This window comes from Odontesthes bonariensis, chromosome 19, assembly GCF_027942865.1.
Source record: "Odontesthes bonariensis isolate fOdoBon6 chromosome 19, fOdoBon6.hap1, whole genome shotgun sequence".
NCBI classification, from domain to species: Eukaryota; Metazoa; Chordata; class Actinopteri; order Atheriniformes; family Atherinopsidae; genus Odontesthes; species Odontesthes bonariensis.
Genome location: NC_134524.1, coordinates 8,508,637 through 8,536,334, shown reverse-complemented (window position 1 = coordinate 8,536,334; position 27,698 = coordinate 8,508,637). Strand labels below are relative to the sequence as shown.

Genomic DNA, 27,698 nt, shown 5'->3' with positions numbered 1-27,698 from the left:
ACAAATGCTGAAAGGCGATTTCCCCAGGATGCTGCTACAGTAGCTTATGTCATTCTGTATATTTGGAGTTTAGATACCCTACCTGCATTGCTCAAGCTGCATATTTTTGTGGAAATATAGGATCTTTGTGGAGCTGATGCACAGTCCTTTGCTTGTTTGCTGTGAACATAGACAGGTATTTGCTCGGAAAATACCCCAGGAGACAATAGCTGATCAAAGAGGTCGCATTCTTGTGTCAAAGTCTTTCATCTTTAGAATTTCTCAGACACACATTGGAGAGTCATTCATTTACCAACAATTTTCAAACTTACCGTTTGGTAAGTTTATGCGAATTTTCAAGCAAATTTTATTCTTTAATGTGTCATGGTTATTTTTAGCCACAAACTGAATGGATTAAATGTAAAATGTCGCGATTTTTATATAAAATTTGGAGATGAGAGCCCATCAAACGACTGGCTGGAGAGCGCCGAAGGGGAGCAAAATGTCCAAATGACACCGCCAACATCATTAAGTTTCTGTCGTTCCGGTAGATACACCAAATCTACCCAAATCTCACCAAATGTTTCCCGGACAATGGGTCAAATAATAAAAAAGAGAAATTATGGCATTCTGTCCTCCAACTTTAGAAGGACAGTTCGGAAAAAAGCTTCACAGCCAAGTTAGCGGCATTAAAACAACCTAATATGCTGCTGGGTGAACTGCACCGGAGTCCTAAAAGAAAGGTAATCAGTTAAAGCTGTTTTCTTTGGGTCATCTAACATGCTAGTGTGACATGTTTTTATTTCCTAGGAGCCTTAATTGTCAGCAGAAGGCTTAAGTAAAGACATTCTGAAGATTTGAAATAGAATTTTTTTTATTTTATATGCTCACCAAATTCCATCAAATTATGCTTGGAAGTTAATTTTCATCAGCCATCATAAATTATTTTGAATTATTTAATTTTTGCTTAATTATAAAATTGTTTTGATTTGATATCTGTTCTTTGTTAGGTGTTCCATCTGACAGATTTAGACTTTCTCATATGCCTTTCAAAAGTACACAAAAGTAAATCATTAAAATTCTTAGTTAAGGTTAAAGTTTGTTATTTTTTTATTTGTTTACAATCAACATCGGATCATCTTATACCTATTTTCAATGAATGTGCACATCTTCAGTCAGAAAGCTTGGACTGACTTACAGTGGATGAGCAATTTTCTTGATTTTTAAAGTTAGTTAAGCCAGATAACCAGAAGATAGCCTGGATATGTTCAACCTGCCTCATCGTGCAGGCGGGCCCCAGGTGGCTACATCCATCTTTGAGATAGACTACGTTCTGACTGCAGGCCTTAATGCTCAAATCGGATTTATTGCTCAAATCCGAGTTTTCGTTGGCCTGTTCATATTACTCTTTTTAATGTGGCCAATATCAGTTTTCAGTGTGAACCGTTCACCCGACTAAACCGACCTAGGCTACATGTAGCCTGGCTGACGCGTCCACAATCTCGATGAGATGGTGGTCTGGGAACTAGGTGTGCGTTTTCTCGTATTTGAGGCGTGGTTTACGAATGCCTAGAGCCGTTTATTGGGCGCTACGAATGTCTATCAAATGACGTCAGGTTCTTCCCATGCTGCTTTGCGCGCGATTCATAGCCAATTGTATCACTTATACCAGATGACGACAGAAATTCGACGAGGAAGAAGAAAAAAAATGGAAAATAAAAGTAAACTTGCGCTCTAAGCTACTTAAATTTAACAAAGTAGGCCTATATGCTATATTATACATGATTTTTTATGTTGTAGAGTTGTGAATTTATTTTAATAATGGAGAAATTGAGCAGCCTTGCTTTGTTGTCTACAGTAGTAGATCAACCCTCATCTTACTTTGAAGCTCCCAGCTCCCAGAAGTGACTTCAACGAAGCTTTAGCAGCAGAAAAGCTATCAGGCTTGTGTTGATGATAATAATAAACTCCTGGACTATGTACAAACTTCCAAATGCATCGTTTTGTGAGTACAGACCATATTTGTACAACTGTAGAAGTTTGGTGTCATGACATGTGATTCTAGTGTGGTAATTTTGGAGATACTGCCAGGGTCCGTTAGCGCTTGTACTAAGCTTTTCGGGATAACTCGGTAACTCAGCTGATGTTCAGCCAATATCGGAAAAACTTTGGGTAGGCTACTTTGCTGGATGTCACGGTTCAAATGACCCCAGGGTGAATCTACTCCGAAACACTTTCTAAGGCTGCATTGAACGGTAACGTTGTGTCCGCTGTCATGTTGGATTAACGCTCTATAAGCTTCGGTGTAGCGCATAGACGTCGTCATTGTCTTGCTGCCCCCCCGTTCTGTGATTGGTTCCCAAACTCTAGCAAAAATAAGGGCGGTGGTTTCCAGGCTGACTTTGCAGTGAGAATGAAATCGAGCGCAAAGCAGCATGGGAATTCCCAGGCTAGGCTACATGCACAAAAACAACAACAAAAATGTCACTAGATACAGGAAATCAGTATCAGAAATGGAGACGCTGGTGTCTATTTACACGATAAAACTTCTGTGTAATAGACATCTTAACAAGTTGGCTACAAGGAGAACAAAATAAAGAGAAGCTAATGTCTTCCACTAGCTAACTGGCTAACATTTTCCACTGGCTAACTGGCTAACGTTTTCCATTGGCTAACTGCTAGTAGTTCCTACTGGCTAACTGGCTAACGTCTCCTTATGGGTAACTGGCTAACGTTTTCCATTGGCTAACTGCTAGTATATCCTACTGGCTAACTGACTAACGTCTCCTTATGGCTAACTGGCTAACGTTTTCCATTGGCTAACTGCTAGTATCTCCTACTGGCTAACTGGCTAACGTTTTCCATTGGCTAACTGCTAGTATATCCTACTGGCTAACTGACTAACGTCTCCTTATGGCTAACTGGCTAACGTTTTTCATTGGCTAACTGGCTAATTTCTCCTACTGGCTAACTGGCTAATGTCTGTGCCCTGTCCATCATGTTTAGAAGACACAGATGCAAACTTGGCTGGAAAACATAATGGTCTCCTCAACCACACAAAATTGTATCTTTTTAACACATGAGCTTCTCCTTTCGTCTCAGTTAATCTCTCTCTCAGGGTTTAAGGACTCCTGGGAAAAGGAGCTTGGTCTCGTACTAGATTAAATCTGGTGGAAGTCCTGCGTAGAATTAACATGTATTTGTGTGCGTATGAAGCTAATTCAGTTTAAAAGGGTTTTCAGGGTCCACCACACCAAGCTTAGATAGAAGAAACTGTTCCCTGATGCAGATGACTCCAAGCTGTAGGATTTATGTGCTTGTGCTGTTCCCACTGTCATGAAAAAAAATCCAATTCAAGTCACATGTAAAAAAAAAAAAAGGGACAAACTCGTTATAACTGCTGGCACAGCAATCGACTCTTGGTATTGTTTCAGTTTATGGACTCTTCTCGTGTCAAAAAAGAAACTGGGACAAATGACACAGAGATCGCCCTGTGGAAAACTAGCTTTGAATGAAATCATAAGTGAAGCGTGTTTACCGTTGCAACAGATTCACACGTCAGTTGTTGTTGTTGTGTATATACGGGTTGTGCTGACCTCAGCTTTGACCTGCCCTTAAGGCTACATGTGTAGCAGGAAATGCTCTTTTTGCAGGGCACTAACCTGGAATCAGAAAGGGAAGCTGGACGTTTTACAGAGGCACTATCAGTATAGTAGAAATATTAGGCTTATAAATTACTCTATTTTTAAGCTGAGTGCAGTGTACAGTGTACAGAGTACAGTGAGTGCTGTAATTTATCCCAAGCTGATATCTTTGGTTTAAAACCCATGTTTGCATCTTATAAAACAGCATGTAACTGGACACTGACAGGGAGCCCCACCAGAGTGATAAATGTCTTTATTTTACTTACAGGAAAGCCAGTTGTCTATTTACTTGTTCCCGAAAGTGTACCTGCGGAGCTATTGTTTGATTTCTACTGAGCTTCCCTCTCGGGCAGAGTCCCATGGCTGAGCAAGTGTGACGAGTGACCCGACCCGACTGGGAATCACATGACTCAGACTGTCTGAGGGAAGTTATGAGAGGCGGGCTGGATGAAGAAGAAAAACAGAAAACAAAAGGCAACATTTGCCAGCCGACTGCTCCAACACACAACCAGCTGAAGATGCCCTAATAAGGCATGTTAATGGCCCGTGTGGAGCAGCAGGAATGACACCGTGTCTGCTTTCCACTCATCTAGTTATCTTTACTTGAGGGTTGCGTAAGGCCTGCTGATGAGCTAATTTCCTTCTTTTTCCTCCCTCTCTTAGTTTGAACAGGGTGTATAACACGAGCATGCCAGACAGGAGGAAGGGTCTGTCTGGGGGAATTCCTTATATTTCAGACTTATTTTCAAGTTTTTGTTCAAGGCTGCACCAAGATGAGTTCCTTGATGTACACGATCAGATTGTTATGGCCATTTTTATCACCATGTAACTTTATATCAAAGAAATCAAACACTTCTGTAACAGGTAAAATTTGACTTTTCTGGTCTGTCTTGTGGTGTGTGTATTCCCAGAATGAGCCATTCATTTTAGCTCTTATTACTGTGCACTGGGCGTCATTTTATATTCATGAAATTAATCACACCACTTTAGTGGAGCCACTGATTGTGGAGGTCGCCTTTTCTGAGAGCAAAATAATGCCTTAAAAGGGCTTTATGGAGGTTGAAGGAGGAAGGCTCCAGCAGTGGTTCCTCTTTTGTTTTGACTGTATTTTTTTTCAGGTCTCTTTTCGGCTCCTTTTGTAGAAACAGATAAACATGGTGTTGACTGCTTTGTTGTGCTAATGTTCTCGAGCTCAGGGTCCAATCAGAATCTAGACTAAACAGGAAGAAGGAGGTGGCTTCCTGTACGGACCTGAAGGAGCGGCCCTTTACTCGTGACTGTGCCGAATCTGGCAAGTGGACCAGGACAACTTTCTCAGGCAGTTAGGGAGACAATAGCTCGGCCGAATCCAAAGCAAACCAGGTCAAAGCGGTGCATTAGAACTGCTTTTAGAGAAGATACATGAGCTGATGAATGACACTCTCCAAACCTGACTGATGCATATGATGCTGCAGATGGTTAGTTGTGAATAAAGACAGGAAATCCTGTACAGTTATGGGTGACACGTGATCTTTTGTTCTAGTTAGTTCAGAACCAGTTGAATGAAACTATATTTACAATGGCTTGAAAATCCGTATATATGCATTCTTATTTTTTTTAAACTTTACAATGTGTACTGTAAGTTGATTTCTGGGGGATTTTATGTCATAAAAATCTGTGAAAAGTGGTACATGTAGATGTATTCACCCCTCCAAAGTCAGCTGAAAGTCTCTTAGAGGATGTCTCTATAGGCTTGGTACATTTGGGATGTTTTTTGCCCATTCTCCAAAGTAAAACTGCTCCCGCTTCTTCGAGTTGGTTGGGTTCTGCTCGTGTACACAACTCTTTAAGTCATGCTACAGATTCTCAGTTGGATTGAGGTCTTCCGACATATTTAAACCCCCCGTGTGTTGTTTTAGCAGTAAGCTGAGGGTCATCGTCCTACTGGAAGGGGAACCTCCATCCCAGTCTCAAAACTATGGAAGACTGAAACTGGTTTTCCTCAAGAATTTCACTGAATTTATCACAATGCATCGTTCGCTCAATCCTGACCAGTTTCCCAGTTGCCGATGATGTAAAACATCCCCACAGAATGACACTTACACCATCGTACTTCACGTGGGGATATTGTTCTTTGGGTGATGAGAGGTGTTAGGTTTGTGCCAGAAATAGTGTTTTTCTTGATGGCCAAAAAGTTCAATTTTAGTTTCATCTGACCAGACGACCGTCCACATTTTACCCTCCAGTAAAGCCCAGCTCTGTGGACTGTATGGCTTACATTGGTCCTATGGACAATTACAGTCTCCTCTGTGGAGATTTCCATCTCCTTCAGGGTTATCTTTGGTCTCTTTGTTGCCTCCTTCTGCCCGGTCTCTTGGCAGGTTTGTTATGGTGTATATGCCCATATATATATATATATATATATATATATATATATATATATATATATATTTATATATATATATTAGGGCTGGGCTACGATTAAAATTTTTAATCTAATTAATTACATGATTTCCCTGATTAATCACGATTAATCGCATTTGTACGCAAAATCCAAAAATGAATTCAAAAGTAGTGTATAGCTTTTAGCATTTAGTTTTATTCTAAATGTGCTGCCATATGAATGAAAGTGCCATAACATTTGTTGTGCAAACACACTTTTAACATCAGCATCTTTCTGTAGTTTTTATGTAGAAGCCTCGCTCCACTGTCTGTTTCCTTGAATGACTTGCTGCTATCAGTTGTGTGTTTTGTCTTTAAGTGATATTTTAGACTGGAACTACTACGCTGAGAAGACAATTCAACTTGGCAGTGTTTACAGATGACTTTGGTTCTGTCGACTCCGCCGTCTGGAAGAACTTTAAAATGAAAATGGCCGAGTAAAAGTTCCGTACCCTTCTCCATGTTTGGTGGATCCGCCGATTACTTTCTTTTCCGGTTCCTCAGCAGACAGCAACAGACTTTTACAAAATAAAAGCCTGTGAGCAACAGACTTTTACAAAATAAAAGCCTGCGCTAATGCACGAAGTGGGTTGAGCAGGCGCCCCATGTACAAGTGGCTATAGTCCTCGCTGCAGATGGCCCCGGTTTAAGTCCCGCATCGTGCTGCATGTCTTTCCCCCTCTCTTTGCCCCCTGCTTCCTGTCTCTCTGAACTTTCCTATCCATTAAAGGCACAAAAGCCCCCCCGCCCCCCCAAAAAAAAAACTGCATTAGTGCACGATAAAATATTTATCGACGTTAAATAATTAGCGAGTTAACGCGAAAATAACAAGTTAAAGGATAAGACCGGTTTTTTGACATTGGGCCCTTGATTTCACATTATAACATGATGTTCTACTCACCCCTGCTTGTTGTTGGTCATTTGGAGCTGTTCCGAAGATATTCGCGAGGCGTCCGGCTGCTCTCTTGAGATATTCGGCCATGAAACGGTTTCCTATGGGCAAGCTTATACAGGTACAAACTATGCTGTTTATAATTTATTAATTACTCTACACTAGCACTGATAACGTGGAGGTGCGTCGCTTACTTAAAAAAATCCGGGTTACTAATTTTGAATTTTAGCCGAATGAATAAATAGGCAGCAGGTCTGTGGGCTGTCTGTGGCAGTAGCACGACGAGGACGTCAGTAACACCCACTTTACGACAAAAAAATCAAAATTACAATAACCCGGATTTTTTTAAGTAAGCGACGCACCTCCACGTTATCAGTGCTAGTGTAGAGTAATTAATAAATTATAAACAGCATAGTTTGTGCCTGTATAAGCTTGCCCATAGGAAACCGTTTCATGGCCGAATATCTCAAGAGAGCAGCCAGAAGCCTCTCGAATATCTTCGGAACAGCTCCAAATGACAAACAACAAGCAGGGGTGAGTAGAACATCATGCTATAATGTGAAATCAAGGGCCCAATGTCAAAAAACCGGTCTTATCCTTTAACTCGCCCAGCCCTAATATAGATATATCCATCCCTTTATGACCACAGTACCCATCTTCTGTTGGCTACTTCCAGCAGGATATTGCACCATGTCACAAAGCTCATATCATCTCAAACTGGTTTCTTGAACATAACAATGAATTCCCTGCACTCCAATGGCCTCCACAGTCACCAGATCTCAACCCAACAGAGCAGCTTTGGGATGTGGTGGAACGAGAGATTGGCATCATAGATGTGCAGCCGACAGATCTGCAGCAACTGCCTGATGCTATCAAGTCAATATGGAGCAAAATCTCTGAGGAATGTTTCCAACACCTTGTTGAAAGTATGCCATGAATAATTAAGGCATTTCTAAGGGCAAAAGGGGGTCCAACCTTTTACTAGCAAGGTGTAGCTGATAAAGTGGCCGGTGAGTGTTTATTTAAAGACCTTCAAATTAGGCAAATAAATCAAAATATCACAAAATAAACTTTGAACAGACAGAAATAGATAGATCCCACAAGATAAACAGCAGCAAAAACCAGTTTAGTCATTTTTATTCAAATTTATGATCAATAATAGTCAGAACCATAAGTTATTAGTTGCCCAGCATCTGCAAATTTACAAGATAGACGTAAAACAGGCGAAAGTCGTTACTGGAAGTCCAGTTGGTCGAACACACAAAGACTGCAATAACAAGCAAAGTAATCCAAGCAGTGATTGGGCAAAAATCCAAAAACCAAAGAACAAAGCACAGTCAAAAACAATGAAGACTTACACAAGAAAAATGCTGGAAAGCAATGAAAACACAGCGGTGGACAAGGACAATGGCAACGAAGCCAGGAAAAGTGTGGAGTACATTCCGTATTCAGGGGTAACAGACTCAGGTTATCACAACAAATTCAAAGAAGGGAAAGTATGAACCTAACTGTGGCTAAAATAGGTTGGATAAACAGGTGGGATTATTGAGCCGGGAGAGAAGGTGGATGTCGTTCCCCCCGTTTGTTTATGTAATGCAACAGCAAGCAAACAAGATAATGTTCGGCAAAAAGGCTAATATTCCCAAAATGCTGACATGCTCCTGTTCTATAGAAGACTAAAGACATCATTAATATAAAATGCTGCTGAGTTAAAGTTTCAGGGTGATCATTTTTTAACAGAAGAGATGGCTGGGACGTTGATGTTTTCATTTAAATTGATATTTTTTTAAAAGAGATCAATAAAATCTGTTTTCAGTAAAGCCTTTTTTATATCGATACAGTCTGGTGCCGCTTTATAAACCATCGTTACCCATAAGACTGTGGCAGTGTGTTTAATTATCCTGACTTTAACCTTGTTTGTGAGCAACACCGTGCAAGTTGCAGATTCAATCACACCTTCCCATCATCGTTGGTAACTTAGCAACTTTGCTTTTTAGAAATGTAAATTTGTGTAAAAAGTAGGGCTGGGCAACGATTAAAATTTTTAATCTAGTTATTCACATGATTTCCCTGATTAATCACGATTAATCGCATTTGTACGCAAAATCCAAAAATGAATTCAAAAGTAGTGTATAGCTTTTAGCATTTAGTTTTATTTTAAATGTGCTGCCATATGAATGAAAGTGCCATAACATTTGTTGTGCAAACACACTTTTAACATCAGCATCTTTCTGTAGTTTTTATGTAGAAGCCTCGCTCCACTGTCTGTTTCCTTGAATGACTTGCTGCTATCAGTTGTGTGTTTTGCCTTTAAGTGATATTTTAGACTGGAACTACTACGCTGAGAAGACAATTCAACTTGGCAGTGTTTACAGATGACTTTGGTTAACATGAAAACGGCCAAGTAAAAGTTCCGTACCCTTCTCCACGTTTGGTGGATCCGCCGATTACTTTCTTTTCCGGTTCTGCAGCAGACAGCAACAGACTTTTACAAAATAAAAGCCTGTGAGCAACAGACCTTTCCAAAATAAAAGCCTGTGAGCAACAGACTTTTACTGCAGCTGGCCCCGGTTCAAACCGGGTTCAGACGGCCCTGTGCTGCATGTTGTTCCCCCTCTCTCTGCCCCCTGCTTCCTGTCTCTCTGAACTTTCCTATCCATTAAAGGCACAAAAGCCCCCCCCAAAAAAATTTATTTTTTAAAATAAAACCTGCGTTAATGCGCAATAAAATATTTATCGGTGTTAAATAATTAACGAGTTAACGCGATAATAATGAGTTAACTCGCACAGCCCTAGTTAAAAGAAGGGAAGCGGTGGACAAAGTGTCGCTATTTTCCTTTCAAGAGGGTTGACGTAGCACTGCTTCCCACACCTCTGAAGAGTAGCTGTGAGCTGCGTATGTAAATAAAACTTCTCAGGCTCGATTTCCATGAAAACACAACCCAAATATAATAAAGAAACTGATTGTGAATCTTCGTCACCTTGAAAGTTAAATGAATGAGTGTATAACAGTTATTAGTCATGAGTTCGATGTTAGAGGGGAGCTGAAGAAGCCTCCGACTGAACACACTTCAGGTGTGAGCAGCGTTGTCCATAATGTTAAACAACTTGTGCATCAGTCTTCCTCTTACAATCAGTCCCCAGCACAGAGCCTGCCTTCTTTATCAGTTTGTTCAGCTTCTTCGAGTCTCTGATGCTGCTGAAGATTGAATATCTTCGTACAGACGCTGAGGAAGTACAGGCTGTCACGTCCTTTCTGGTAGATGCATTTCCAGTCGAGTCCATTGTCCCGGTAAACTCTTGAGGTGCCTGCAGTCCTCCACCACTTCCAGCTCTTCTCTTGGCTTATTCCCGGACCTCCGAAGATCCACAATCTTCTCCTTTGTCTTGTTTACATTTAAAATGAGGTGATTGTTCCCCTTGTTGCTTTCTGATGCTTCTCACAGAGCAAAACAGGTTGAATTGTATAAAAAACACAGCCAGTGAAGAGTGAAAACTACATAAGAAACCACAATTGTAACTAACAAAGAACAAGGGACTTCATGGGGCAACTTATGTGCTTAAAGGGCCTCAAATGTTGTTTCAAACAGTGAAATATTGTTTAATATCTCTCATTTCTTTCTCTTTTCCCCTCACTAATACATACATCTCTTATCAGGGCAGTATTTTATTCTTTTTATCATGTTTTTTTACTACAGAGGCAGCGAAAGCCTCCATTTTTCAGCAATAGATTGGGTTGATTTTCCAGATGTGGTCCTTTTATGCTCCTCTCAGAAACAGAGCAACGATATGACACCAGAATTACGCACCTTGTGCACTGAAATCCTCCCTTTCTGTGGGTTTTTGTAGCATTTTTCAAACGTAAGTAGCCCATTTTTCTTTCTCACATTCCACTGACTAATACCGTCTACAATGTTTCTGCTTCTCGCTGCTTCTGAGTGTCCATGTGCGTCTGTAAAAGCTGTCAGGGGGTGTCTCATGCACGTCATCAGCGGGCTGCTGATGAAAACGGTGGCAACACTCTGCTTTTTCTGCTTGCGTCGTATGAAAGGAGCCGTTAGTCAGCCTTAAAGAGACACGCCGTCTCTCTGGAGCTATTAATAGACACACAGACCGCCTTATTTCTTTATGGAGAAAGCTGGCTGCTGAGCATTTGAAGCCAGCCCAGAAAAAAAATCCCCCTTTCTCTGCTCATTTCCTCCCCACCCTCCACTTTGTAGAAAGCCATGCACTGTGACAGATTGCTCACAAAGTTTATTTTTAGTCTCAAGCAGCCACAGCCTCCTATTTATACTGTAAGTTGTGCACAGAACCAGCACAAAGTGTAAGTCCCTGAAGGCAGAGGAATGGATGCAGTTACCGAAACACAACCGGGTTAAACGACCTCGAGAACGAGATATTTGACCCCTGAATCATCTATCAATTATTAGTTTAAACCAGATTTTATGCATGGCTAAGCATCTGCAGTTTCTCTGTGGTCTGATTTCACTGAGAATCATTACATGACTTTAATTGAGCGACCACATGAGCTTAAATATGCGGCTTTTCAAAGAGTTGCAAGTTAGATATGGACCAGCTTATCAGCAATATTTAGAGAAAAGGGAATCCAACAGGAATGTTAATCTCTAGTCAAAGTGCAACTTCTTTCCATTGTTAAGTTTTATGAATCAGGACAAAATGAAACTCATGTACAACACAGTTTCCTTATTTAGTCTGCTCACAGCTTCCATAGAAACGAAGAGGTAAGCAGGAGCCAGTTGCTGCTAATCAAATGCACTGGAAAAAAATCAAAGTCTTACCAAGTATATTTGTCTCATTTCTAGTCCAAATATCTCATTACACTTAATATAAGACACAACTGCCTAACAAGTACCATTTCAGCCAGATATAGGGACTGCTTTGAAGACAATACATCTGGAATATCTTGTCAAATTTAAAAGTCTTGAAAACAAATTGTTTTGAGTCGCATATCATATGAAACAAGCTTTTTTTGACATTTGAAGAGGTTTTTAAGCTAATTTCAAGATCATTTTTATCTCAAAAGTCCCAAATATCACATCTTATTTCAAGAAATCTTGACAAGCCGATTTTCACTAGTTCCATTGGCAGATTTTTTCTCTTATTTCAAGCAAAAACGTCTTGTATTTGTTGTTTTTCTTACTTATTTTTGGAGGGGCATTTTTTCCAGAGTGTATCATCTGTGAGTTTGGTGACGGCCTTTTGCCGTTTTAGCCCCAAAATAATGAGACCACCTGCCTGTGCACGTTCGACAGGCTTCAACATGTCAGATTTTACATCTCAACTTGTTTCTTGCTTTAATCCAACATTAAAGTTGATTTCTTTTGTTCATATTTTCCTTGTTTTTAATCGCTTTTGATTGTTCTTTTTCATTTTCGTTGAAGTTTCTTTTCAGTTTCTGTCTGTGATGTGCAGCGCTTTGGTCAACAGGCTGTTTTAAATAGTAAATTTGACTTACTTCAAGTCGTTGCTACTGAAGGGGGTTCCACAAGCTGTTGAATCACAGGGCACACACAGTTTTTCACACACTACTTCTGCATTTTGGCTTAGTTTTAGCTCAATAAAAGATGACATGGTGTAACATGTCATGGGATTTTGTTCGCTTGAGGTTATCCTTACTTAATTCCAACACTTGTATGGATCAAATGATCTTTATAATGTCCTGATATGGAAAGCTTTAGAGCTGAAAGCGCGTTTACGGTACTTTCTTTTCTGTATGTTGACAATAAGAAACTCGTCTGATAATGAGCTCAAATTAAAGAAAAAGATGAATATTCAGGTCCATTTGGTGGATTAATTTGAACTGAATTCACTGAGCATCACTTAAATAGTAACCTGAAAAAGAATCAATGTTGAAGCATTCTGATTATTTAATTAAAAGAGAGAGTAAAACAAAGTATTTACAGCTACTCAGTTTGAACCTTAATTAGACAGAGAACCGGATTAAAATCTGAATCCCTAAAATAACGAGCAAAGCTGTGAAATATGCATATTCATATTCTTAAAAGCACATTTCCGTCTGAACTGTTGAAAGGAGATTAGTTGACAATAGTAACTGTGAATAACTACATCTTTGAAGCAAATATAATGTGGTTAGTCAGTGTTGTCTTAGCCCGGTGGCTGTGGGAGTCGACTGTCACTGCTGCTGGCGTCAGAACATGAGCTGGTGTGAATGGAGTTTTCATTGAGCCAATTAAAATTTACTCTCATGTGTTTAAATTCATTTAACAGACAAAACAACAGAAATACACACAGCAGCTGTGAGATAGAGAATATTGTGTGTTGTTTTCTGTCAGGAATGCTGCTTTGTGAAATATTTGTTGTGTTTTCTGAAAGATTCTGCTTCATAAAATGTTGTGTTTTTGTGTTTTGTGAGAAGTTGTTGCCTTACTTTGATGCTCACTAAGTTTTTATTCATCTTCTGAGACGTTCTTGTGCTTTTCTTTTTCTTTTTTGTGAAAGTTTGGCGTATTTTCTCTCTTTTTTCACCTTTCCTGCCATGTTTGCTGTGTTTCATCCAGACGTTTCTGCACCCGATGTCCACCCCACTCACAAACCCAATAATCACAGCAAAAATATCCTTGATATGTTTTCATATACACTTCTTTCATTGAGCCATTCTCAGTTCCTCTAACTTAAGCTTTTTATTTCCTTCAGCCTGAGGGAGACAGCGTAAAATCATGAGATCATCTTTATTTCTGGTGCTGAAGTTCACAGTTTGATGACATATCCTCGCTGTGCGTCATCAGCATGACCCGCTTCACGCAGAAATATCCCCTGCATAACGCCACCCTTTGTGAAATTCCTTTTTTGGTTTTAATGACCTCAGAATAGAAAAAAAAAACCTTCGTAAATCTCGAGTATTTTGAAACAACCCACACAGAGGTACAAAGGTCGGTGTCAGTGCATTTATCAGCTTGTATAAAAGTCGTTATCATCTTGAGTTCAGAAAAACTCAAACTCAGGGCTACATTTTTTTTATGTGGATATCCACACAGCTTAACAGCTTATTTACTGAGTATGTGAGCATTGTGTTTACTTGGAGGTGAATCATTGTCAGTAAAATCCACCTAAAGAGCAAACAGCACAAGGCCAAAACTCTAATCCTGCCTATTGCACCCCCTAGAGGCCACTGTGGTCACTACACCCTAAAAGACAGGATCATGAAAGAAAAAATCACGATGCTACTTGCATTTCAAATGACCACACTAATGAACCAACTTGTTAAACGCAATCACCAGGAGTGCAGACACATACAGGCTTAATAATAGATGTGTCATTCGGGTTATTTAGCTTTAAGCTCTGCAATTGGGTGAGTTAACACATCTTCAACAAAACAGAGAGGCACCACCAAAAGAGGGAGAGTTCCCTTTACCGTGCACATCACTTTTGTACATGTAAATTTAGTCGATAGAAGACCAATATTGGACTATATTGTTTTTACAAAAGTATGCTGAAGAAATATCACATGAGTTTAGAGTCCGGGTTTAATATCCCATCAGTCAGAAGTGAAAGAAACCACCTAAAATACAGCTCTTCTTCTCACACTACATATTTTTTAATTGATCTCTGCTGGTTTACAACTGGTTTCATATTTCATCCTTCAAAAATCCCCATTGAGAGTTTTTGTAATGTTTATAACATGCAATCGTACGTCCAAACACCCCTCAGGCAAGCCGGGGCGGAGGCCTGAGATCTTATCGATGCAGCATAATAGAGTGAAACAACAAATTCAACATGAAAGAAGATTCCTTCCACATTGTCAATAACTGCTTTGAATACAGTCATTAATGCCTTCAGCTCTCCAAACTGGTATGTTCTGTTTTATGTTCGGACGTTTAGTATCGACTTCCTTGAGTATATGGAGAGAAATCCAGTAAATATTTCCATCAGTCTGCAGACTTTTACTCCTGTAGTGATTTCCTCTGTGCACTTTAATCATGATGAAGTATGATGAAAGTAGAAAGTGTTTGAGGGTGAGCACGGAAGTGTGAAACTCATTCAAACAGAATTTTGTTTGAACTTACTCCAATATTTCACAAACGATTTCCAGCGTTTACCTCATTTGAACTTATCCTGCGGTATCCGCCTATAATTCAGGTACTGGGAACGCCATATTTATGGAGTCCCAAATCTAAATGTTACATCTAAATCTAAATGTTTTAAATATATATGCTAATTGACCCCACCCCTCGACCAATACCCCAATTTTTTTGATTTTGACACAATATGTAGATTTAACATTTAGATATGGATATAATATATAGATTTAACATTTAGATTTGGATATAATATGTTGATTTAACATTTAGATTTGGATATAATATATAGATTTAACATTTAGATTTGGATATAATATATAGATTTAACATTTAGATTTGGATATAATATGTTGATTTAACATTTAGATTTGGATATAATATATAGATTTAACATTTAGATTTGGATATAATATGTTGATTTAACATTTAGATTTGGATATAATATGTAGATTTAACATTTAGATTTGGATATAATATGTAGATTTAACATTTAGATTTGGATATAATATGTTGATTTAACATTTAGATTTGGATATAATATATAGATTTAACATTTAGATTTGGATATAATATGTTGATTTAACATTTAGATTTGGATATAATATGTAGATTTAACATTTAGATTTGGATATAATATGTAGATTTAACATTTAGATTTGGATATAATATGTAGATTTGGATATAATATGTTAACATACTTAACATTTAGATGTATGCTTTATATTTGAGCTCTATACATGACATTTACAAGTATGTTTACAGTGTTGTTTTAGGCTCATTTTCCGTTTATATGTGAGGAAAAAGTTCAAAATGTGAGGAAATAGAGATACATATTCAAAATTTGTAAGCTGTACCTTCTTAATTATTTTTTTTTTACATTTGGCGACCCATTCATATTCTTATATAAATATTTGTTCAAGCAAAGTGTCACAATGCTGACAGTCCTGAAGCCCTGAAGGATTTATCTGATAATAGTTCTGTAGTGCACCTCTTTGTCCACAAGAGGAGATGATTCCCCGAGTCGCCTCCTTCCAGGAGGGGGGCGCTCTGTGTTCGGTTTCCAGCCTTCTCGTGGAGGTCGTGTTCGGGTCTGAGGCACAGCGCCAGTCATCCCAGTCGATCCCGTCCATCCCTTCTGCACTGTGAGCATCACCTCATCACATTCACCAGACATGGACTTCTCCATCCGAGCAACAAACGTGGAGGACTGCAAGGACATCGCGCGGATGATCGTGGTGAGCAGACACGTGCAGACCGGCTGTGGATGACCCCCAGAGGGACGCAGCCTGCAATGACTCATGCATACGTCACGAAATCTGTACATTAATACAACGCTGCTGTGATTAAATTGTTTATATTATAATTGGCCTGAGTGCTTTGCGTTGAAGCGCGTGCACCAGGTGTGCATGCAGCGGTTTGTGTCACTCAAAACCTGCTCGTGCAGGGTAATAGTCTGACTCTGACTTGCATGATGACCGCAGGTGAAGGATTTGTGTTGAGAAGTTCGTAAGAGTGACAGCAGTTGACTTTATTTGTATTTTCCCCCACAGGAACTGGCAGAATACGAGAAAGTGACTGAGCACGTGAAAATCACTCAGAAAGGTGTGTTTTTTTTTTTGTTTGTTTTTAATTCTCTGCCCTGCTTCCATTTAAAAGAAACGAGACAAAATCCAGGTGAGGTGGATGTTCAAAGTTCACTCTCTTGGCCTTGGAGAAGTGGTGGGCAAAGCACTTTTCATGGAGCTTTCAGCCCCATCATTCAAAGCATTCGGCTGTTTGCATGAAATTGATGGCATCGAACACTTTCACCCTCTTTCTCTTGATTTTGTTACGATAAAAAGCCACTGGGATGGATATTGTGGTCAGATTGTTTACTAAAATTGTGGAGACAACAAGAAAGAGTCGAAACAAGTGGAATATTTATTTTAATGCAAGCAAAGCGGGGAAAAAAGATAGAAATCCCACCCACATAATGAGAAATCTTACCGGTTAAATCGACCGGTTAGATTCCCATGCTGGGTACTGCTGTTTCAGGAGAATAGGTGCCCGCATAGGTGCCTGATCAAAAACATCGCGGAAGTAAATAAACCATCGGCAAAGTATTCTTATTGTCGCTATGAAAATGTGTTACATCTATTGTCATTAACAGGGTTCTCAAGTCTCGCGCAATGAGCGTGAGACACACGCAGGTCATATCTTCATTTATTTGAATCTTTTGTTAGTTACTATAGTTTTCCTACTCTTTGTAAAAGACCAATACCTGCCGGTTAAAGTGTTCGTTGGAGTAGTAGGCCTAAATATTCAGCACACACCCTTTAACATGAGCAACTTAATGAAAAATGAAAAATATGTAGGAGTGTAATAAGGCTTCCGTGGTTAATTCTTTTCAAAGGTGACTGGTATGAGCAGGTTCCCAAGGCTATCTACAATTGCCAAACTGGTTCTGCCACACTGAAATGCTTATGCAGAAAGCAGTGGCGGCTGGTGATTCAATTTGTTGGGGGGGCCCAGTTGCGCGTGACGGGTCAAATAGCACCTCACAATCAGAACACAACACACAAATTCTAAAAACCACCTAAACTAGACCATTGTTCAAGGATTAATACAATTAGAGAGATACTTTGGATATTGTTGACATTAAATAAAGAGTTTTGGGACAGAATAGATAAAGAAATATAGGCTACTGTAATTAGAATAGATCACATGTTATACCATAACCACAACATAATGGTAGGGAGGGATGATGGTTCTGAATTTCCTATTCTATTGCAAAATGTACAAATATTCAGGAAAAACAAAGACCACATTAAAAGGTAGGTGTGTCTAATGTTTTGAGGACTAATATAGAAGACTGGATCAATTCTGATGTTTTTAAATGTGCTATATAAATAAAGCTGACTTGACTTGACTGCATTGAAAAATGGACAACAACTAATTTCTACATCAGAGACTCACCTCTGCAGCAATCCTACTGTCTGTGGTCTTCTTCCCCGACAGCCCGGCGCTTCCTCGGATGCGTGCTTGATGGACGTGATTGATTCGATGAATTGTCCAATCACGTTAAGATTAAAAATATGGAAAACTCTGCCATTGGTCTGGGCGCACAGAGATGCGAACTAGAATCAAATTTTCATGCGCCAATGAAAAGCTGCCTCTGCTTGTTCGCGGTAAAAAAGTTTGCTAGCTCTCATAGACTCCAGTGTTACCGGCGACCACCTGGAGGAGGGCTTTATATCCAATAGCAAATAGCAAGCCTAGATTAAAGTCGAAAGCATTTAATGGTTGCTGGCAGTGGCATGTAGCCTACAGCAGAGTCTATCACACCACTGCACGAGTAAAAACGCAATGTACAAATGTATAATTAATTTCATATTTGTTATGGTTGATTCACGGGAGGGGCGGCGCTCTAGCGCCCTCTATTGACCAACCGCCACTGGCAGAAAGGGTTTTTTCCATGGTGGGGCTTAATGAAACCAAGACCAGGAACACGTTGGCTCTGAATGGAACTCTGTCATCCATCATGACTGTGAAAATGGCTGACATTGAGCCACAGTGCTTTAAATGGGAGCCCCCAATATCAGTCATCAAGCATCAAAATCTGCCACAAACACTTACAACAACACTCATAAAAAAATTTTGTTTGTTAAGACTTTGCATACCTAAAACAATTTATTTTAAAATATAGCAGAATTTAGTGTAAAAGTGAAGATTTGTGATTTTGGTATAAATAAAACAATTGTTCTTTAGCTAGTTTATGGCGATGGAATACTGCAAGGGACCAGCCCCCCCCCCCCCTCCAAAAAAAAAACGAAAGAAACCCCGAAAGAAACCCTCCCCCACGCACACGGCCCGGCCCCTGCCCCGCCCGAATCTCACTCCAAGCAAACTTGAAAACTTGAGAGCCCTGGTCATTAATCCTATGCGAGATTTGTTTGGCCCTGTGATACAATAGAGTCTGAAACAATAGAGTCTGAAAATCAACTGAAACGTGCCGAGTCGCGGCCAAAAATGCTCTCTGAATATAGAACAGAAACAGCCTAAACTGTGTTTCCAGCAGTTTAAAAAGGAGAATTTAATATATTTTAACTAAACAGCAAACACGAACACATTTCAGCGAAGGATTTCTAATTTCACCTTCAGTGATTATAGTATACTATAAATAGGACTAGGACACAGGGGCACCTGTTCATCACTGAAAACGATATTATTAATATTTGATAATATTCTAAGAGCCAGATGCATGTGTGGGATTCAATCTGACGCCTTTAAGGCCTCAACAGTTCTGACGGTAGTTGATTCATCCCCCATGCTGCCAGTCTGTTATGAAAATGATTCATGCGGAGTTACTGTGCGTAAATGATTGTGTGCTTCTAACATCAGTTGGTTTGAACATAATCAGTGAAATGCTCTGCTCCCTATCAACTTTTTTTCATGTTCGGCTTATCTTTGTTTTTCTTTTTAAGATAAACTTTGGTCAAGAACAGACTGCTACGTTTAAAAGAAAAGAACATATTTTCCCTTTGGAAAAAAGGGCTTGGCTGAAAGATATCTTATGGGTTAGCAGACTGATCTTTTAATAGAAAGGGGAGAATTCTGTCCCACAATTGCTCGCTATCAAAACTTTTATCGTGACACTCAATTATTTTGATCCTGTTGATTAAACTGTGATTTATGTGAATAAACACGAGGACACGAAGATAAGCGTGAGCAGCCTGTTTCAACACAATATTTCACTCAATACGTTTTTGTTTTCTTTTTCAGTTGCAAACTTTAGATAAAGTAATATCCTGTATTAATGACATACATACGGCACTTTTTGTAGAATATTTATTTCCAACATTCGTAGTTTCGATGCTGCAGATCCACATCACAGCTTAGTTTAGTTGGTTCCACCTTAACCTCTTGGCGCTTTTAATCGAGGTCGAGGACAAAAAAGGACGAGGACAGGTAGATCTTTGACTATTCAGCCAGACCTCTGGAGTCTTTGGCGTTAGGAGGAGGTGGCACGTCCAACCAGAAGTCTAAATTATCAGAATCGTTTCTTAAACTATTATTTAGCTAAACTCACCATTTAGCACTTTGAGATGTTGTTGTAAATGTAGAGTGCGTTATTAATAAAATGTGTTATTATCATTCAAACTATTGTAACTACTGTAAAACTAAAGTAGTTATCATGAAACTTTGTGTGCAACTTTTTGTTTTTTCACTTGGTTTAAAATCCCGCTTCACTCTTTATTATGTAAAATGTAAAACATTATTTAAACAGTTTAATACGTAAGCTTCTAACTGTCACAATATCATCAGAGCAGTCATTTTTAAAACTTTATTTAACTTGTTCCTTAATTTCAGACTTGGAGCAAGATGGTTTTTCCAAGAACCCGTTTTTTCACGGGATCATCGCCGAGGTGCCAGAACAGCACAGATCCAAAGATGGTGAGTGAGATTCCTGTAACTTCCTCCACTTTTCTTCAATGGTTGCTTGTTTGCTTTTTCAGTTTCTGTCAGTAAGGGAAGCTCCACTCGGGTCTGCACCTGCTACAGTCTTGTTTAGTTTATATTATGGTAAAAACGTTTAGTGTGTAAACAGATGCTCGTCTGCAGACAAGTCATTAACGTCCCGTGACGTAGTTTCCTGTCCCTCCTCATGGTTTACGTACCGATTCATACCCTGCAGACACAGAGGATGTAGTTCAGCTCATGCTAAAGGCGGAAATAAGCACTTAATATTTGCACATTTCACACATGCATTTGGAGTAATACAAACAGAAAGAGATTTCTTTACAAAAATTAAGATTAAAAGATCATAAATGTGATAGTTATTCTTAGTCTGCCTCCATTTTTTTCCACCTCTGTAGACTGCGAGGTTATTTGTTTGTGTCACGTCTAAATCACCTCAACTAAGCTGAGAGTTTTAAACCGTTTTCCTGGTCGACACTTGGACTGTAATCCTGTTTCGTCCCTTCCAGATGACTAAAAGATTTCTAATTGTGAAGGATCTCCATCTCACCGGAGTAACTCAGAACAAAAACAAGCCATGCAAGCTTTGTGATGGCAAGAGCAGAGAAACTTACATCTTTGTGCTTCTTAGAAATAGCTGTTCAAAAATGCTTTTAGACAGTTTTAATCTCCTTAGAGGTGGGATCAGAAGTGATATGAGGCCAGACGAGTGCTCGTTGAGTCCACAAATCCATTTGTCTTCATTTCCAACACTTGTTAAACTCTTGTTGTTGAACATTAGTGGACTTTGTCTCGTCTTAATCTGCCTTCTCTGCTCTGTGAAGGTGACAGAAGCTGTGACTGCACAAGACTCCACTGTGCATAAAAATTTAATACCTCAATAGGTGACTTAACCGGTAACGTTACGAAGAACAAAAGCACTTTAGGATACACAGAGTAATATCAGTACATGGTTAAAGTCATCATTTGGTCATCTGATGAGTTTAAGTCCTATTTATTTAGCTCCTTCTTTGGGAATCATTGAGCTTTTAGCAGCTAAATTCTCCACAGTGTTGTATTAGTGCTGCTCCCTTATGTAACAGCATGCTGCTGATGTGGCTTCTCTCCTTACACACCTCTTGCATAACAAGGTTAATGTACCGCTTTTCCTCTGTGTGCAGTAATGAAGTCATTAACTTGTGCTCTGCTGCCCAGCTGGGCCTCTTTCTTCCATGATACGGACCTTTTTCCATACAGTCAACCACCATTCACTGGCTTCAGATAGCCAACTCTGTACTAGGGAGTGTCTATATGGATATGTGAGTTTAGAGGAGTTATTTTTGTGTCTTTTTAGGCAAAAAAGTCTGAATCCAGGTTTTGTTTTCAAATTCAAAAGTCTTGCTTCCAGTAGAGCTGAAACCTGAGAGCAGGACCTACGGTTACGAAATATTTTGTCAGCTTTTAGCTTGTCATCCACTTGTAGCTTTTGGTCTATCAATAGTGTTAATTGTGCTTTTTCTGATGTACATTTTACAGATCCATCTGAACACATTTTTAGTAGATAAAAAAAAGAAATCTACTCTTAAAAAAAGAGTAGATTTGGTGCAGTATATGTAGATTTTTTTCTAGGTTGCAAACTGATTGCATAATGAAGATAGAGAAGCAACCCCATACATTTCAGGGTCCTAAGAGGCCAAATAAAAAATGTTTTTTTTTACTTGTAAAAACAAGGTTTGGGGTTAAAAAAAATAATCAGACAGGCAAACAAAGTGCAGGGAACAGGCTGATGCTGTGTGCTAGAAAGCTATGGCACACAGCATGAAGACAAAATGAGTAGACAAATTAAATACGACCAGAATAAGACGACATTCCTCTCCCAAAGGTCCAGAAACTGGTCTCATGAGTTCCCAGATGTTTACAGTTATTAAAAGAAGCGGGCATGCTACACAGTGGGAAACTCAACCCTGTCCCAACAATTTTGAGACGCGTTTGCTGCCATCAAATTCAAGTTCAGACAGTAAAATGTGTCACTTTCAGCGTTTTATATGCTTTCTGTGTTCGATTGTGAGGAAAAAAAGAGGTTTCTGCTATTTGCAAATCATTGCGTCACAGCGTTCCAAAACAGCTGTGATTAAGGTACGGAGTCTTAACTCTTACAGGAAAGGAAATTTCTCTTTTTATTTTCAGGCCATACGAAGATCGGCTACGCACTTTACTTCTTCTCCTACAGCTCGTGGACGGGCAAAGCCGTTTATATGGAGGACTTGTACGTGATGCCAGAGTACCGAGGTATAGTACATGCTCTTTATGCAACTGTACGTGCAAGAGATCTCAAGTTATTCATGAAATCTTTCTTTTCAGGGAAGAGCATTGGCAAAGCACTTATGAGCAAGGTTGCACAGGTGAGTAACATCAAAGCATTGTTTAACCGTAAGAGGTGAGAAATGTACCGTGGATGCTCAGTCTTTAACTAAAACTTCTAGGGTTGGGCGAGTTAACTCGTTATTATGGCATTAACTCGTTAATTATTTAACGCCGATAAATATTTTATTGCGCATTAACGCAGTTTTTTTTTTTTTTTATTTATTTTATTATTGTAAAAGTCTGTTGCTCACAGGCTTTTATTTTGTAAAAATCTGTTGCTGTCTGCTGAGGAACCGGAAAAGAAAGTAATCGGCGGATCCACCAAACATGGAGAAGGGTACGGAACTTTTACTCGGCCGTTTTCATTTTAAAGTTCTTCCAGACGGCGGAGTCGACAGAACCAAAGTCATCTGTAAACACTGCCAAGTTGAATTGTCTTCTCAGCGTAGTAGTTCCAGTCTAAAATATCACTTAAAGGCAAAACACACAACTGATAGCAGCAAGTCATTCAAGGAAACAGACAGTGGAGCGAGGCTTCTACATAAAAACTACAGAAAGATGCTGATGTTAAAAGTGTGTTTGCACAACAAATGTTATGGCACTTTCATTCATATGGCAGCACATTTAAAATAAAACTAAATGCTAAAAGCTATACACTACTTTTGGATTCATTTTTGGATTTTGCGTACAAATGCAATTAATCGTGATTAATCAGGGAAATCATGTGATTAATTAGATTAAAAATTTTAATCGTTGCCCAGCCCTAAAAAAATTCAAAATATTACAATAACTAAGAGGTTATTGTAGTTATTGTCTCACGTGTCTCATGTACACTTCCCTCCTATTGGTGTTTGTGCAGCTGGGGCTCGCTGCTGGCTGCAACCAGCTCAACTTCACCGTTCTGGACTGGAACAAGTCATCTCTGGATTTTTACCTCAGCCAGGGCTGCTTCGATGTCACCGCCTCGATGGGCTATCACTGCATGCGCTGTGAGGGAGAAGCAATGGAGCACCTGGCACAACCTTAATCCAGCGTGATCATCGTGGCCTCGCAGCTTTTGCCCCCACGAGGTCAGCTCACAGTGCAGGGACAGAGTAGCACTCACCGGCTCCTTTCCAAAACTCAATGATTACAATTATCATGCTGGTTTTTAAAATGACTACCTATCTGCTAAACTTTTAGCCTGAGTGGTTATTAAGTTTTAGACATAAAGCCATTCTAGCATATGTAACAGATTAGAAAAAACAGCAGGAAGTTTTTTTTTATTTTAGTGTGGAACATTTGTCTCCCCCTTCTGTCAGGAAGAGAAACTACACAAATAATATACAAATAATATGAATATTTACTGTATTATTTCATTTCCCACACATGGTTTATCCTATCCAGAGTTGCTCAGGGGCTGGAGGCTTTCCCAGCTGCCATCCACAGGTGATCCATGCATATGATAGAAACAAACCACCACCATCAGTCCCTTTCTTCATATAAACTCTTATCCTTTCATTTTTTATTTGAAACATCGAAACCATTATGTTTTCTAGGTTGTCCTCCATCTATAGCTTTACTCGTAGCAGCTAACCTCATCTCAGCGGTTACTTTTTCCCCTCTTCAGATCCAACGGACCAGTCATTTCTGGTCATATAACTTAGAAGTGGGACCTCAGAACTTGAGTTATATTACTATGCACAAAGTGGGTGAAATCATGGCTGCTTCCAGGTTTTATTTGTGATTAATCTATAAATAACAAAAGCTCCTCAGCAGAAATGTAGTTAACCCAACTGAAGGAGCTGTAGGGATAAAAAGATTTAGCATTTACTGCGTAAGCTGCCTTCTTGAAGAAGACACCATACCTGACGTTTTCTTAGTTGGTTGGTAAGGTTGGAAATACTCCATCCCAGCTGACAAATGCACTCAGGTTTACTTCAAAATTCTGAGAGATTTTCCTGACATTGTTAGGCTTCATCAGCATTGTTTAAACTTTGAAGCAAGTTGAACAAAATAGACTTTTTAAAAGTTGACCATTCCGACTTTAGCTTTAGTTTAACAGTGGTAATAAACTCTAATTCCATGAGTCAGTCAAAGCTTTGTCAACAGCAGTTGGTGTTACTCTCAATTGTTTTCAATATTATGCAATAATATAGCACTGTAGTATAATACTATGCCATAGTATTAAAATTAAGTTGTGTGAATAAAGCACAGGTTTAATTAATAGATTTCAATGTATTTTAGAACAGCATGTCACTTAGATAAGAGAGTGTAACATCTTTTATGGTATGCTAATTTTGGTAATGTTGGCTAGCGTTGCTGTGTTAGGAACTTTTTCACATTCATTACAGAGCAGGAATGCAACTAAATGTATCTCTAAACTAACGAATTTGGTTCTCGCTTGGTGTAAAGTCTTTTTTATGACCTGAAAGGGTATTTTTATGGCTAATTTTTAAACAAATGGATCTTACTTGTGCTAAGCTAGTTAGCCAAACATGCTAATGATTGTAGCTTGGGGCAGATAAACAGTTTAATCCATCTGTTACACTTTTACGCTAGTTTCTGATGGTTAAAAGCCGAAAAAAAACTGAGGATACAAACTTCTACAATATTTATATGTATAAAAATCTTTATCCTGTTCTCAGATATTTCGATTGGCTTTGATTGGCATCGTTTGAAAAACTCCTTCCAGGATTCAGAAACTCTATTTACTCAAACAACCATGCTCAATCACTAATTCCTTTTTCTAAAAGAAAATTAATTACGCCCTCAATATGTCTGTTGTAAACCAAATCAACCAGCCCGCTGTTTCCTGTTAACATTAGCACATGGAGGCCTTTACTCTGCGAATGATGGCATTTGTGTAGATGCAGACGATTTAGAGCTCTTATGAGCACCTCTTCAGAGTTAAGAAATTTGACAATCGATGCAGTTTTAAGATTTGGAAGGGGGCCTATGCAATACTTTTGAAAAAGTTTATCATGGACTGTGCATGTTAATTCCACACCTGCGCACTTAAATTGTATTTTTTTTTTTGTTGTTTTCTTTCCTTGTGAGAGGTTTGGTTGTTGTGATAACTGGTTTAGACCGAACAGCACAAGGTGTAAACATGTGTATGTAATACAAAGTGTAAAATAAGTAATCCATAAATTGAATGAATATTTTTAGCAATATTTTTATTATAGTTTGTTTTTTAATTTTATTGCACAGATGCCATCTCGTGCATTGTAAAGCCAAGACATGAATTTCACTCTGACTGTTAGAAGAAATTGAATTTTCGGTATGTATTCTCTTTGAATGTATTGCAAATTATGACAACGGCAACCAAAGAGTCAGTCACTCCTATTTTTCCCCCATGAAATGCTGCTGTCGTCAGGCGTAAAATTATTATTTTTTTTGCACTGTTTACTTCGTACCGCATATGGTGTGCACTAAAGGAATGGGTTGGACTGGACCTAAAACCTCCCTCCATGCAGCCAAACATGTGGGGCAGGTTTTAGAGAATCGGATGAAGTTTAGATAAAAACAAAATCCGTCAATTTAGTGGAATTTGAAAACTATAAGAAAATCCTCCAGTAGGCTCAGTTTACAACCTTGAACCCGCCACGCTGAAGTGGAAGTGGCATGATTACGGTTTGCATCTCTGTTCTATGGTCAGTCACTCTTATCTTTTTTGTATCAATTCCCAGAGTTTAATGAAAACAGGCTGAGTTATGGATTATATTTGATTTAATTTCTCCCTCTCCAAACAAGGAAAAACCACTGACCCTTCTTTGTGATATTTACAGTTGGCAAAGTATGTTCATACTTTGTTTGCAAGACAATTCACTGAAGAATTTATTTACTTATTTCACCGTTGAAACCTCTCCATCGTCGATGTGGATAGGTGCATTTCACTGACCTTGAAAAATCACGCATGCCCCAAACATCAATCGAGTCCAAGGAAACATGAGGAGATATTTGTGTCTGCTCTTGTCTGCTGCTTCACATCAAAACATGAGAGTTAAGAGCCATAAATCATACAAGTTGTAACTCTGTTTGCAACTTGGCTTCATCAAACTATTTCAAAATCAAAGTTCAGCTCCGGTTCCTGTCGAATGCAGCTGCAATAAATCTGAGGTGCGACCTTGCATAGAAAACACAGCAGCAGCAAAAACAATCGTGTTTATTTGGACTTTAGCGTGCTGGACGTGTCTGGAATTACTACACAGTGTAACTGTCGGCGTAAGTAGACGAGATGTTTATGCTGATGTGTTTTCCTTTCTGTTCTAAAAGGACCTTGGTGTGTGTATATGTTATATGTTGTTCAAATGCCATGTGGAGCCACTGATGTTTTCTGCCAGAAAAAGCACGATTCTAATGGTTTTGTCTTAAAATAAAGGAGACTGAAAACCTTGTGCATCCAAAAGTCGACTCTTGGGGCACGCCGCAGCAATTTAGACTTCATCAGCGTTTTTAAGGGCTTTGTGGGGTCATTAAATCCTTCGAGCCTCAAAATGAAACGTGAGCAATCACCAAAAAATAGATTCACAAGGTTTTCGCATGACTTTAGCCAAACGTTTGATGGTTTTGGACACGAAAAAAAGGTAGCTGCTAGAATTTTTGTCGTTTGCTGTGTCAGAACAGAAAAAAAGACGAGAAAAGAAGCCGGCATGAGAGCCAGATGTTGGTTTCACAGATGATCTGTGGGCTCCCTGTTGTCATCCACTCTTGAAAACATTTACTGTGTTTTACTCTCTTGGTGTGTTTGACTTCTCTGAATAAATTATGTCACCCTGCAACTTACAGAGATGTGTGTGTGTATAGCTGTCCATTTTTCATCTTCTGAAGCCAGAACTACAGCAACAATGAAGCCACATTTGACCTACAGAGGGCACACTAACGCCAGGTTTTCCTTTAAGGCTACAATGAAGTTATAGA

General features: G+C 39.2%; 1 protein-coding gene across 1 annotated transcript; it reads left to right on the top strand.

Moving 5' to 3' along the window:
- The first annotated feature begins 16,036 nt into the window (after positions 1–16,036).
- On the top strand, positions 16,037–27,559 carry LOC142369156 (thialysine N-epsilon-acetyltransferase-like). Its single transcript, XM_075451419.1, has 6 exons — positions 16,037–16,231; positions 16,547–16,598; positions 20,346–20,429; positions 22,620–22,721; positions 22,794–22,834; positions 23,656–27,559. The coding sequence occupies exons 1-6, from the start codon at positions 16,169–16,171 to the stop codon at positions 23,821–23,823; spliced, it is 510 nt and encodes a 169-aa protein (XP_075307534.1). The 5' UTR covers positions 16,037–16,168; the 3' UTR covers positions 23,824–27,559.
- Positions 27,560–27,698: the final 139 nt, after the last annotated feature.